At 42.0% G+C, this 15,630-nt stretch overlaps 1 protein-coding gene across 1 annotated transcript in view; it reads right to left on the bottom strand.

The window, feature by feature from the left end:
• Positions 1 to 15,630, bottom strand: part of LOC122808810 (homeotic protein proboscipedia-like) — a 1,259,012-nt gene that overhangs the window by 587,223 nt on the left and 656,159 nt on the right. Inside the window, exon 6 of the mRNA XM_044079870.1 lies at positions 243 to 522. Within this exon, the coding sequence (XP_043935805.1) occupies positions 243 to 522 (280 nt within the window). The remainder of the gene's footprint in view (positions 1 to 242; positions 523 to 15,630) is intronic.

The raw sequence follows: 15,630 nt of genomic DNA on the forward strand, positions 1-15,630 counted from the left end.
TACTGAGATTATATTATAGGTGCATAAGCAACTTAATTTAAAAAAAAACCCTGAAATGTGTGTATTATAAAGTCATTCAAGACAATATCATAGACCAAGCAAAGTGTAACATTTTGCCTGAAATGTATGATGAAGTGTAAAGTTATAAATTTGGACTGCAAACCTGAAAGCTCTTACTTAGAAACTATATGTAAAGAGCTACATTTTGAAAGAAGTCAAACAGAAAATTGACACATCCTTACCCAGTGCCCTCACTTGGTACTGTATAGCTGAAGGATTCTCTGGCAGAGCTGTCGAGTACAGGAGATGGTGTGTAGGTACTGTCCTGAGTATCCAGCAGCAGTGGAATTATGTGGTTGCTTTGGTTGACTGTCATAGAAAGGGGAAGACTAGCCCTGCGGATCGGGGGTGGACTGGCAATGGTTAGCATACAGTCAGGCCTTGTATCCAGACTGTAGCCCTGGGGTATGGAAGTAGAACTGCTGCTAGTAGATGATGCATTTCCTGGCACTGTAGTGGCAGCTGTAAAGAAGGGAGAAAAATAAAAGTCAGCTCAGTGTACATAACAGTGTTTTATCTATAACAGTGAGATTAGTTCAACTCCATGCTGTCAGGTGGAGCCTTGACTGCGACACAGGTGACCAGGTTTTGAGTAGTGGCCCTGGGACTATAGCACCCAGGCAAAGAGGGAAAGCAGTGAAGGGGCATAGCCACCTTGCCTGTTACAGGGGAATTTGCAGCTGCTTGGGAAGCACACTGTGATGGTGAGATTTCCAGTGAAACCACCTTTTGTGCCTCAAATCTGGTGGGTGGTGGGTGGGGCTGCTTGCTAATAATATTGCACACACCTTTTTCCCTTCCTTAGCCTAGGGTCTATGGGGATGTAGGACCACAGAGAAAATGATTGAACTAACCCTGATGGTTGCCATAATGATGGCTTCTCTTGTCTTAACTCTCATCCTCAATGATGAGAGACTGAACGGATTCACTGGCCAAGGAGGGTCTGATGATCAGCAGGCAGCTGGGGGGGGGGGGTAAAGACAGGAAAGAAAAAAAAACACTGGTGAGACTGGAAAAGGATTTGTACACATACAAATGCAATTATAAACCACTGCACTGAGAAGATGAAGCACATACAGATTGCCCATGATGTACAATCTACATAAATCTATGCACACGATGTACAATCAACATAAATCTAAATTTTCTATTGCATATATTTTTCATAAATAAAGACACATCCATACTCAGTGTCACTGCTTGACAGAGGCACAGAAAAATGATAGGCATAGTTTTAGATAGCCTAGTATGAACCTATGAACCTATGAACTAAAATGAAATACAGGCTTAGTGGAAGAGTACAGTATTTAAACAGTCAATGTCTGCACCTTCAGTTTTAACAAAAATTATTCCTTTTTCTTTTCTTTTTTTTTTAGATGCATTCTCAAATGTTCTGGTAATGGATTTTGCAATGAATGACAAACCACATCTGATACTCAAGATGCAATCAATTACATCAACTGTATCCACGTTTCTCAAATAAGCAGCCCTACCAAGTACAGAACTGCCCTTTTTAGTGGATCAGAACAGCGGAGTAGGACAGGACGTTCATTTGCAACAGAGGTGATCCAGGACTGACCTACATATCTAAGAAGATGGAGGGCTACTGGTGTGGGCTTGGGCTTGAGTGTCCGATGGCCATCTCACTTATCTCAGAGAGATTAGCACTTTGATGCTTTCTAGTGGGGGCTGTCGTGTAGTGATAATGTCACACAAGCTAGTGTGCACTTCATGCTGGAGCCAGTTTTAAATATATCATATGGAATACATGCATCCATGCTTAAATCACCAGTCATCACCCCATGTTGTCTCCCCCATTCTCAGTGGTAAAGTGGTCATCCAAAGAATGTGTAGGAGGAAGAAGAGGCATTGAGAACTAGCAGATGCTCATTCCAATAAGAGCCAATGTATGTATGTATTTAATGTTTTCTTTAATGTAATAACTTTCTTGTGCTCTTCCCTTTGGGCCTCCAATGAAAAAAAGTATCACTCCCAGGTAAAGAAATATGTATATACATACATATACACACACACACACACGTGTATTTATGTGTATCTATCTATATCTTTATAGATATAAAAATATAGTTATATGTATGCATCTCTCTCTCTCTCTCTCTCTCTCTATATATATATATATATATATATATATATATATATATATACACACACACACACACACACACACACACATACATACATGTGTGTGTGTATGTGTGCAAATATATATATATATATATATATATATATATATATATATATATATATATATATATATCAGGTTCCATCCCATTGCTCGACTGTGTGTTTGTCTGACAGCTGTTTAGTTGACAATTTGTGTCAGTGATGAAGGCAAAGCCCTAGTACAACGTGCCATGACTCTGCCTGGACTTTACTTTTAATAGCGGATATAACAACAGGAGGTAGCATGGGAATGCCATTTGCAAATAATCCGCTTTGACACAGGTTGTCCTTTTTTCTTACTTTCATAAGAAAGGAATACCTGATCAGAGGTTCTGAAGGTGTTATTTCTGTTTAGATAATATCAGAGTTATCTCTGGGGATGGGTTCTGGAAAGAAGACAGGGAAAGGGATAGCTTGGCTTAAAGTAAACTCTGATACCACTGTATGCATAAATGAAAGATTAGTTCTTAAGTAAACCCTATCTTCATGGAAAATGAGAAAAAGTTAACCCTCCGTGAGAGCTTGCAACTCAAGAAACTCTTCTTGAAGAAGTCAGAACAATTAAGAAAATGGTTTTCCTTGTTATGAACCTCAAATCAGCCTGATCAATGGAGCACAAGTTAATTTTTCCAAAACAAGATGAAGAACCCAAGCTAATACAGACATTCAATATGGCGACAACTGTGTGAGGTAGGGTCTCTGCTGCCTCTCTCTAATCAAACCAAACTGAGATATCCTCACTGATCCAGTAAATGTTCTAGGAGTATATTAAAACATGTAATTGCTTGTCACTGATTAATGCTTTATGATGAAAAAGACAATACAGGAAAATGAAATCTTGAAAGCCAAGGTGTATGCATTGGAGGCAAAGCTTGTGTATGTCAAGACAGCCTTACTGGATCCGGAGTATTGACTGCAAAATAAAAACCTCAGGATTAGCTGAATTCCTGAAAAGATGGAATGTCTGGACTGTAGAGGTTTTGTACAAAAAAAAAAAAACAGATTTCTCATTGGACCCAAATTAGTTTGGAGAAAATAATGGTGGAGAGGGCACATAGTACTGCCTGGGTACCAGTGGGTAACCCGCAGAGATTTCCTTGCCCTATTATACCTCACTTAGTCAACGTTCTGCTTAAGTAAAAAATATTAACAGCTATATTCAAAACCCAGGTTTCGTTTTACTTGCAGGGAAGCCAGGGTCGTTACTCACCATGATTACTTTGTGAATACCACGAAAAAGACAGCATTGTTGGTCCCAGTGCAGAGACTGTAAAAACTTCTGGATTGAAATTTAAATTCTTTATCTAGCCTATTTAAAAAAAAAAATGTTTCTCCAGGTGGCCCTAAAATATTCTCCAACCTGGAGGAAGCAATGATGGCAACTGAAACTAATTGTACTTCAGGTTGTCATAGTGCAGCAGGCCAGGGATCTTTGGAAGGTCAAAGTGATGGGGAAAGAGTTCCAAATGGCACAGAAAAATACTGCTGTGGGATTATTTCCCGTTTTCATGAAATAAGCTACTCTGAGACATAGAGAGCAATTACTATACAGATTCTGTCTCAAAGAGGTCATGAACTTGACCCTTAACTAGCTCCTTAGCTTTAATAGCAAGATAAAGGTAGTCCTTGGGATGCTTTCATTTCAGTGCCACATTCGTTTGACTCTTTTCACAATGACATATGTATTAATTACAAGTAGGTTTCATTTTATATGTGACATTATAGATGATACTGCCTTCTGTTTTAATGTTTTTTTAAAGGTAAAATTAAGTTTTCTTTATTTTTATATCATTTTAGCAATTCAGTACTTATCAGTTAATCAGCATGGTTGTGCTAGGAATGACATGTGGGGAAGACTGAGAAGGTATGGTGGGTAACCCAGCGATGGACAGATATTATTGGCTAGAGAGAGAGTCTGTAAATGAGTACCATTTAAACCACTGCAAACACATGTTCATTGGTATGACCTGAGATGGGGGAAAGCTAGAAATGTAACATGGACATTATAACTTGGAGTTACAACAAAGTTCCATTTTATACAGCTGTCTGCAGAACTTGGGTATGTTTTACAATTCACTGCTTGTTGGGCTGGTTAAAAATAAGTATATGAAAAAGGAGGAGGAAATACTGTATGTTATGTTAACAGGATAAATGATGAGGGGTTAGGTGAGCTAATCGAGAGTGTATTCAACAACGGAGCTGAAAAGAATAGGCTTTTCTTGAGTTATATGACTTTACCTTGGTTTCTCTACTATCTGGATGATAATCAGTATTGATTAGTGAAAGTATTTGGATAAGTTAGGTGAGAGAGTTTCTACAAAGCATTTAAGCTTGAGGCGGCAAGACGTGGCTGGATGGTAACTAAGAAAAGAAGGTGAATTGTCCGTATATCAGGGAATCAGTTGTAAATAGTTCAATAGGGGGTTAAAGAGGAGATGGGTTATAATTACACTGAGTTCAAAATTTACTTTAGTCTATTTTAGAGGTAAAATTTAGTTTGCACGTTTTGTAGGGTATGAGAGTTTTAACATTTTTTTGAAACTGTGATATAGTTAAAAGATCAGTACACTTGAAAAAATAATGTAGTGAATTAATGGAATCCCCAGTTGTGATGCAGCCTTTGTAAATCAGTTTTAGACTGGACTGTAATGAATAGCTAAAGTAAAATAACTAGCCTGTCACTGGTGATAAAATATTACAACATGGATGTGGCTTGTTCATATTTGTTAATTGAGAAAGTTGTTAGTCAAGCTGTTATCAAAAAAATAAAATGATCAATATTTCACTAAAAAACGGAGTTAAGATCTCAAGTAGGAGTCATCTGTTTTCTAAGTGGATGAGTGTGCAGAACCCCTTTCAAAAATTTTTAACACAAGAATGCAATGAAATGAGGGATCCTTCGACAGACTTACTGAAATGGAAAATAAATGAAACTTGATAGAGTAGTAAAAGAAGCCAGATGATAACTCACACAAAAATAATAGAACCAGTGAAATACTAGCCTTGAAAGTGCCCGGGTTCTTATTTTGGCACCAAGTAGAAAACCTTTTCCATTTAGTAATACAAGATTTCCTAGTAGCAAGTTTCTTTGCTTCCATTAATACCTGATGCACTTCCTCAGAAACTAGGTTCCTAAAAGCTATTAAAACTCTATCATCCAGGCAGTTAGTTGAAGTTATTTCATGCTGGAGTGTAGCAAACAGTCCCTGTCTTGCATGAGTAGATCCATTTTGTTAGGAAGCTCGTGGTAACTGCCCTTGGATATTTCCAAAAAAAGGGTGAACTACTTTTACTTGAGCCAGAAGGAAGTCACCGCCACTATTATTTATTTATTTCCAGTTTGATGACTGAGGATGTCCACTGGGCTCAGGGAGCCCGTTTTCAGTGGAGGCCCGGGGAGAAAAGCTCCATGTTACAAAGTTTAGATACAGATACAATATAGAAAAGAAGAACAATTTACAATTATGTTTAATGCTAGAGAGCAGGTGTAATTTCTTAGGTACGTTACCTTTAGATACAGACACAATATTATTAATGAACAATTTACAGTTACAGTTCATGTTAGAGAGCAGGTGTAAATTCTTAGGTACATGGTACAAATTTGATATTTACAATACGTACATATGTGTGGTAGCCTATACTGGTACGACTATCTATCAGGAGTCCTTCTAAACCTATAGAACTCCAGATATCAGTCTAAAGGCTGGCATCACATAGAACAACATATGATAAAGCACTTAAAAGCAATCTTCCTAAATCCCAAATACCTCCTATTCGTCCCACAAAAATAATTCTCAGCAACCCCACAAGAGCACTCTACCAGAGCAACACCCAACCCAACTCATACAGTCATGCCCTTTGGAGCCTCAGCTACAAAACCCATAAGGCAAGCCAACACACTACCCAATATTTTAATCATAGGATAATCCATTGTGAGACAAGTCCCACTCACCGAGCAAGCTGAATACACAGAAAGTCACAGTCAGATGTGCATCAGGGGCCAGGGTCCACCAAATCACTAACTCACTCAAGTCATTAGACAACAAGTATCTGTATGACCCAGTTATAGTGCATGTGAATGTGAATGAACTGAGATGTACCTCCCTGGACTACATGAAGAGAGATGTTATCGAGCTCTCAGACTATGTTCCCTAGGCTGGTATGTGCCTTGCACTGAGAAGCATGAGAACAATTCTACCTTCAATAAGGATGATGCCACAATATGAACGAAAGACAGCTGAATTTAATGATTGGCTTAGATTCTGGTGCCATTGTGAGGGGGTACAACACTTGTTAGCATGGGAGGATATGGTCAACAGAACACATTGCTTTGCCAAGAATGGTCTGCACCCATTCTCTTGAAGTGTTTGAATTTTGGCTAAAACATTGTCTTCCTCCATAGTGCCTTTTTTAGGCAATGCCAAACTGACAAACCATCCAACGTAGTAAAACCAACTTAAGGGAATCTAAAGGTGTTACTGTTCAATGCCAGAAGCTTAAACAAGAAACTCCACTCCCTCCAGACTCTTCTCACCCAGGAGAATGTGGACATCTGTGCAGTTACTGAGACATGGTTTTAAAGCCATGGACAGCACCCCAGCAGTGAAGGGCTACAATGTCTTATAGGTTCATAGGTTGATACTAGGCTATCTGCCCTAGGGCATTTATAAGCTTAGCCAGAGTGTTTTTGGCTTTCCCCACCCTTTTAGATTAGTTGACTGTGCCTCTGTATAGTAGGTCACAGAAGATAGCCATTTTAAGGTTAGTTTGCTGTGCCTCTGTCTAGTAGGGACACAGACGAGATCCCAGGGGTAAACCTATGATCTCCCATCCACTCGTCTAGATTTCTCTTGAAGAGGGTCATTGAGGGGCTCTGCCTAACATGGATTGGAATTTTGTTCCAGAGTGAGGGGAGCCTCTGGGATATGAATCTGTCCCTCCAGCATGTCCTATTTATTTCTGTGCTGAGGTTTAAGTCCCTGGAGCGTGTAGCTCTAAGGGATTTGGACTTCCTGAGTTGGAGCATGTCTGTCCATTAATTCTGGGTTGGACATGGCTTTATACGTCAGGCACAGATAGCCTCTCAGTAGGCGGTAAGCAACTGAGTAGAGCTGGAGTTTCTTCAGCCAAACTGTGTAGGGCATCTGTTTGAGTCCCTTAATACTCTTGGTGAGGTACTTTTGGGCTCTTTCCAGTTGTTGCAGGTGTCTGGTAAGGTACATCCCAAATGGGGCATTGAATTCAATTATGGGCCTACTGAGTGATGAGTACAGGGGCACAATGACCTCTCTTGATCTAGATGTGAACCCATTTGTGATAAGGTGGGCTATATAGAAGGTCTTTCTAACCACTTTGGCAACGTGACTGTCAAAGGAGAGACTGCTATCTACTTGGGTCCCAAAATCCCTAATTACTTCTTCCGTACTTAATGGATTATCACCTATGTGGTAATTTGTGGGCACTTTGTTTTTCCTAAAGGAGATGACTATGCACTTTTTGGCATTTAGCTTTAGGCCATGGCTCTGGCACCAGTTATCCGTCTCTGTGAGACCCTTTTGGAGGATGCTTGTGTCAGTCGGCGAGTCGATTATGGCACCCAGTTTGCAGTCATCTGTGAACTTGGTCAGCCATAGTCCTCCCGTGTTAGCCTGTACCTCAGAGAAATGTATACCGAACAAGAGAGGTCCCAGGACTGAGCCTTGTGGGACACCACTTGTAACTGGTTTAGAGTCTGACATGGCACCTCCAATTCTGACCATGTGGGTTCTATCCCTGAGCCAGTTTGCAACCCATCTTGTGACATAGGGGTTGATATTTAAGCTGGTGAGCTTATTTATGATGCCCGAGTGGGGTACTGTGTCGAAGGCTTTTGCGAGGTCCAGGTAGGCTGTGTGGACTACCTTCATTTCATCTATGGCCTTGGTGACTGTTTCAAAGAAGTTGACCAGGTTCAAGAGGCAAGATCTGCCCTTAACAAAGCCGAATTGGGTAGGATCCAGTGTTTGGAGGTTCCCAATGTCTTTGTTTATGAGTTCCATGATGATACACTCCATAGCTTTGCAGACCAGGCTAGTCAGGCTTATAGGGCGATAGTTTCCGGGGTCCGTTGTGGCACCACCTTTGTGGAGTGGGACCACTGTTGCTGTATGCCATTCCTTGGGTACAGATCCTGTAGTAAAAGGCTGAGACTGAACGGTGACTTTATGTGAGGGTTCAGTTTCCACACATTCAGGCCAGCTACTGCACAGGCAAGGACCAAAGGTGGAGCTGTCTTAATCTATATCAACAACAAATTCACCTCAAGACTAGTCAAACAGAATGACACTCTTGATCTTCCCCATGTCCAGATTTCCATAGGCAGTCCCATACCATAGTCTTGCAAGTTATAGGTCATCCTCTGTCACCCAAATAACCCATAACCTGGACATACTGGAGGCCCTCGATATTCAACCCAATATTACATTCATGAGCAACTTCAATGTCTCCACTGTAAACTTATAGGCCCAGAGATTTCTAGGCTTTGTAAACAGAAACACTTTGGACCAAATAGTCCATACATCCAATAGGGGTACAAAAATATTCAACTTGGTACTCACAAACATGGCAGAATGCTGTACTCCCAAATGCAGTGTCCTCTAAGATTGGACCACAAAGCTGCCTACTTCATAATAAAAATCAGTTCTGTGACCCTAGCTAACCCTGTAACATTTAGGAACTATTCTAAGGCAAACTATCTATTACTATATAATAACCTGTCAAATATCAAGCCCCCCAAACCACGAGAACACAGCTGCCTATGCAGAATTATTCACAGAAACCCACTCTGCTGTGCCGACCAGAATAAGTCCAGAACTAACTCAAAAAACAAACCTCATTGGTGGAATCCAAACATAAACAGGTTGTACAATAAAACAAACAAAAAGTCATAACCAAGATTTGGAAATGCTATGCCTAGAATGATAAAAACACACATCAATCTAAACAATCAAGCAAAGTAAGGCTAATAAAGCTAAATATGAGGTAAAGATAGCCTCCTAGGAAAAGGGCAACCATGGGGATTTTTAAGCTATGTTCAAAACCTAAAAGGCAGCACACAGTAGTATGGAAAAATGACTGTAAATGTAGTCACCTACACACAACTATAAGATACAGCATATCTCTTGGCTGTCAAATTCAGCATTCATTTTATACCCCCTCTCTCCCTCAGCCACTCACCCCACCAAAATGCCATCAAACATCCCCACTTCAACTATCACTAGGAAGCTGGTCCTAGATGCATTCTCTAATGCCAAAAATATTGTATACCTGACTTCAGGTAGACTTCCTAGGAGGAGGAGGCTGATTCCCAGGTTAAATACATGCTGTCAGGAAAACATTCTGTACGGCAGATAAAACAAGAGGTATAGCTGCAGGCTGTAGAATATTCCGGTGTAGAAATCATAATACATTTGCTGGAAACTAGGAATTTCATTCTGTTCCCACTGAAAAACCTCCTTCACTTTAGATAAAGTTATAAAAAAAAGGGTCTTCTGTCGCAACCCTTTTCTTAGAATTAGAATCTTCAGGATGTGAAGAAAATCCTGAAGCACAACATTCTCCCATCAATTCCTGCTCTTCTGACTGAAAAATCTGAGTGAGAAAGGAAAGGAAAGTACAGTTGTGTACACTTACCACAATGTAGATGTTCGAGTGTCTTCACTGTTGCAGTCATGACTGTAGGGTTCTCCCTTGCCGGCAGGCAGTCCTCGGTCGGCCAGAATCCCAAAGTCTGGGTCCGGCGTCGGCTGTTCAGCCATGCTCCCTGACGTCAGAGTGCCAGAAGTACAAAGCTGAGAGCCGACGCCATGTTCTCCAGTTTTTCTTGCCCCAGATGTCAGAAGTTCCAAAATGAGTAAGGTCCCATACCCTTTGCAAATACACCTCAGAAGAAGGGTGAAAAAAGGAACCACACAAAAGAAAAAATAAGAGGGGACAGGAGGGAGGGAAACCCAGACTGCAACAGTGAAGACACTCGAACATCTACATTTATGGTAAGTGTACACAACTGTACTATGTTCATCGTGTTTCACTGTTGCAGTCATGACTGTAGGGTAGAATCCCAAAGCAGAAAGAAAGGGAGGTGGTCATAAAGTAGAGGGGGCGGCTATAAGACCCTGCAAGACTGCAGAAGCAAAGCCTGCCCTAGACTTAGAGTAGAGAGGTAGATTGTAGTGCTTGGAAAAAGTATGCACTGAACTCCAAGTTGCAGCTTCCAAAATGTCTTTGGTAGGAACTCCCCTGAGGAAGGCAGCTGAAGTGGCAGCAGCTCTGGTAGAGGGAGTCCTTATACTCCCTGGGATCTGCTTTCCATGGTGTGAATAGCAAAATCTGATTCCATGAGCAATCCATTTAGAAATGGTCTGTTTTGAAATGGCTTTACCTTGGGAACTTGAAGCATAAGAAACAAACAACTGCTCTGATTTCCTGATGTCCTTGGTTCTGTCCAGGTAAAAACGTAGTTGTCTGTGTACATCCAAGGAATGTGAGATCCTTTCCCCTTTATTTTGAGGAGTGGGGAAAAAAGTTGGCAAGTGAATAGTTCGATTTAAAGCCACTTTGGAAACCACCTTAGGCATGAAAGTAGGATTAGTCCTTAAAGACACCCTGTCTTGATGAAAAATAATATAAGGTTCCACAGCCATAAGAGCCTGCAACTCTGAAACCCTCCTGGCAGTGGTCAGAGCTAACAGGATGGCTGTCTTCCAAGATAAAAATCTGATGTCAGATGAGGCAGCAGGCTCAAAAGGAGGTAAGGTGAGCTTTTCCAAAACATAGTTGAGATCCCAAGCAGGGATGGGAGGAGATCTAGGAGGCCTTAAGTTCTTAGCTCCTCTGAGAAATTGTCTCATGAGCTGGTGGGAAAAGATAGGAGGGTCTGTATTATAATGAGCAGAAATAGCAGAGGCATGTATCTTTATGGAAGAGAAAGAGAGACCCTTATGTAAGAGGTCTGTCAGGTAAAGTAAAATATGAGGAATGTTAGGAATAAGAGGATCAGAATCCTGAGCCTGCATCCAGGAACAAAATCTTTTCCATTTTCCTGCATAAGATTTTCTAGTGCTAGGACGTATGGCTTCTAAAATTACATCCATAACCTGCTTGGGTAAGAGAGAATGTATCAAAGATCCTGGATTAACCAGGCCGTCAGGCTGAGAGTTTTGACATGGGAGTGTAGAATCTGACCCTGGATTTGGGACAGAAGGTTTGGAATCTGTGGTAAAACCCAGGGGGGCTCCAGACAAAGGTTTTTCAGTGTTGGGTACCAAAACTGTCGAGGCCAATTTGGGGCCAGCAAGATTATCACCTTGGGCTTGTCCCGCTTGATCTTTAGTAATACCCGTGGAAGAAGAGGAAGAGGCAGAAAGGCATATCCTGAGAGGTTTCTCCAACTGAAAGATAGAGCATCCACTTTCCAAGCTTGATCGTGGAAAGTCCTGGTGCAAATAATTGGTAGTTGATGAGTGAGGTGGGATGCAAAGAGGTCTATGTGAAGATATCCCCAGACTGCTGTAATCATTTTGAATATTTTGGTGTCCAGCATCCATTCGTGTGGATCCGACAGGTTTCTGCTCAGACTGTCTGCCACGAAGTTTTGCTTCCCTGGTAAAAACTGAGCTTGAAGGTCCAGTTTGCAAGCTAGAGCTGTGTTCCAAAGATCCATGGCTAGTCTGCAAAGGGGATAGGAATGAGATCCCCCTTGCTTGTTTATGTACCACATAACTGTGGTGTTGTCTGTCCGTATCAGTAGTTGTCCTGGTTGTAGAAGATTCCTGAAGGCCAATAGAGCTTTCTGAACGGCTAACATTTCCTTTAAATTGATATGCAGGTGCTTCTGATCCTTTGTCCAAAGGCCCTGCACACAGTTGCCCTGAAAATGGGCTCCCCATGCATAATCTGAGGCATCTGTGGTTAGAATCTGAGTGGCAGGGGGCAGACAGAAGGGTTTTCCTTTGTTTAGAGTACATGCCTTGGACCACCAAAGGAATTCCTTTTGAAGACAAGGCAGGACAGAGATCAGTATGTCTAGACTGTGGCAATGCTGAGACCATACACTTTTTAGGTACCACTGTATTTTCCTCATATGTAGTCTTGCATTTGGTACGAGAAGGATGCAGGAGGCCATGTAACCCAGAGCCTGCAGGAATCTCCTTGCAGATAGCCGAGTTGAAGTTGCCAAGGTTTTGAAAGTTGAAGCCAGCTGTAATTGCTTTTCGTATGTCAAAAATGCCATCTGGGTTGTTGTGTTTAGAGAAGCGCCCAGAAAAATTATCTGTTGTGAGGGTGTCAAATTTGACTTTTTTATGTTTACAGTGAATCCCAGGAATTTGAGAAGATTCTGAACAAACTGTAGATGCTGGAGTACGACATCCTTGCTGTCTGCCTGAATAAGACAGTCGTCCAGATAAGGGTAAATTTGAATTCCCTTGAGTCTGCAATAAGCTACTACTGGAGCCAGGCACTTGGTGAAGACCCTGGGCGCAGTAGACAATCCAAAGGGCAGCGCAGAGAATTGGTAGTGCCTTGATCCTGCCTTGAACCTGAGGTATTTTCCGCATTCCTGTCTGATGGGAATGTGTAAATATGCTTCTTTTAAATCCAAAGTTACCATCCATGCATTTTTGGTCAGCACTGGCAGTAGCTGCTGTAGAGTAAGCATCTTGAATTTTGGTATCTCTAGAAAAGTGTTCAAGACTGACAGATCCAGAATGGGTCTCCATGAATTTTGCTTCCTGGGGACTAGAAAGAGCCTTGAGTAAAAACCTTGTCCCATCTCTGAAAGTGGAACTAGTTCTATGGCTTTCATAGCCAAGAGGGCTTCCACCTGGTTTAATGCCTCTGACCATTGATGTTTTGGAAGATCTGGCCATCCGCTTGGCCTTGGTGGGGTATGAAAATGGAATTTGTAACCTCTTGAAACCACATCCAGAACCCACTTGTCTTGGGTTATATGAGTCCAATTTAGGTGAAAAAGAGAAAGTTTTCCTCCGAGAGGGGCTTCCAGGCAAGAAGTTCCTGCAGCCCAACAGAGGGAGTCATTGAGTCTGCTTTCTATGAGCTTGCGACCTGTCTTCTCCTCCCCTAGGGGTGGAAGCAGTCCACTGTCTTGGTCTATAAGAGGCTTGCGTTTGAGGCCTACCTCAGGGGCGTCTATATCTACCCCTCTGAGGCCTGTCTGAATTGGGAAAGGACCAATTTTTTGTAGGCCAATTCCTGCTAAATCTGGGTGGCTGTACTTATAAGAAATCTTTAACTGTTTGCATGGACTTAACCTTGTCCTCCATCTTTTTAATCACCTCTTCAGCTTTAGATCCAAACAAAACATTATGCTGAACAGGAGCATCCAATAATTTAGCCTTTACCTGATCTAGCAAATTTTGTTCCTTTAACCATGCATGCCTTCTAATTACTGTGCCAGAGGCAGCAGCCCTACAAGAATCCTCCAAGGCATCAAATCCACACTGTAAACAATGTTTCCAAACTTGTTCAGTGGCATGCAATATGTCATGTAGTTCCTTATCAACTGCACAGGTGGAAATGGAAGTTAGCTTTTGCTTTAAAACAGACAGGAGAAATTGCTGGTATTTCAGCATATGAAACTGACAGTTTAAAGCCCTAATAGATAAAGTAGCAGGTGTACACTTTTTTGCCCCATCTTTCTAAAGATCTGGAATCCTTCCCAGTGGGAATGGGTTTTTTAGCAGAAGCGTCCTTAACTCCCTTAGGACCCTGAGAAATGGTTTCAGGGTCAGCAGTAGGGTTCTTGAATAAAAACTGGTGGGAATCAGGAACCCTATAGTATCTGTCTGGCTTAACAGGAGCTGGAGGAAAAGAGTCAGGAGTTAAGTTAGCCTCTGAAAAAGCATCATCCACAATATCCAAAACAGGAGGAATAGCCAGGGGTCTATGTTGGGGAAGAAGGAGAAAATCCCTTAGTCTTTTCTTGGATTCCGAGTACTCCTGCCCTTCCCAGTGGAAATGTTCCCTCATTTCATGCAAAGTTTCCCCAAAAGAGAAATCCTCAGGGGGAGAAGCTGAAGGAATGGATTCCTCAGCATCAGAATCCTCATAAGGAGGCAAAGAATATTCCTGGTCAGAAGAAGAAACAGAAGAAACAGACGCCTGATCAGAGGAGTCATAATAAACTTCCTGCCTTGGCCTTTTATCTGGAGGGGGATGTGAGCCCCTAATCATAGTAAGCAAGTCCTCCGCCATTTTAAGTAACTGTTTCTGAGACTTGGGAGCCGGATCAGAAGAGGCCTGGGTTGCAGTCTTTGATTTGGAAGGAGTCTTTGCCTTTGTCTTTGGCTTTGCCTTTATAAGAAGTTGAGTAGGCCTGAAAACCCCTTCGGAAGCCGGTACCTGCACAGCGGCTCCGGACCCATCCGAAGGAGCATTGTCCAAAGGTCCAACTGAAATATTCAAAGGCCTAGTTGGCTCCTCGTGGGAGTCCGTTTCGGCTATCGGTTCCGAAATGGCCGATGACAGGGGCTGCAAAAGCGCCTCACTGACGACGGCCGAACCTGAAGCTGGCTCTGCTTGTGCGATATCGTCTGATTTGGACCTCGGAGGCCTGTCTTTGTCCTTGCATCATTTGTGAACTCCGGTAGCCGGAACCGTATCCGATGACATTTTGTAATTAAAACGCCTACCGAAGTAATGAAAAGCAAAATCGTACCTTCGTTTAATAGTACGTTGATTGAATCTAGCACAAAACCGACAACTACCTACGTCATGGTCAGGGCCTAAGCAAGGAATACAGTAAGAATGAAAATCCTTATGAGGTATTTGCTTCCCACATGAAATACAATTATTAACTTTTTCTGACATCGGACTGGAGCTAGAAAAAAGTTTCCCTTACTTAGCTTTGAGTAGGAGAAGAAAGTCTTCGGACTGAAGTTTGATCAGAAAAAATGATCAGGAGTCAGCCGACCGACACTTGCGAACTGCTATCACCGCACGGCAAGAAAGACTGAAGAACATGGCGTTGGCTCTCAGCTTTGTACTCCTGGCACTCTGATGTCAGGGAGCATGGCTGAACAGCCGATGCCGGACCCAGACTTTGGGATTCTTGCCGACCGAGGACTGCCTGCTGGCAAGGGAGAGCCCTACAGTCATGACTGCAACAGTGAAACACGATGAACATCTCTTTCTTTTCTGAAGAGGAAGTAGGTAAAGAAAAAACATACATTCACTAGCAATTCCCAGCAAATCTTCCCTATCCACCGAAATAGTAACAGTAGAAGCCAAGTTATATTTGTTTTCTTTTCCTACGAAAATCTTTGGAAAAGGACTGACTCAAAACAGTCACACTACCCAAAGGCTCAGGCTCCCTTTCCCACTATGCAG

This window comes from Protopterus annectens, chromosome 8.part0 (genome assembly GCF_019279795.1).
Source record: "Protopterus annectens isolate FY-2018-M chromosome 8.part0, PAN1.0, whole genome shotgun sequence".
NCBI lineage: Eukaryota > Metazoa > Chordata > Ceratodontiformes > Protopteridae > Protopterus > Protopterus annectens.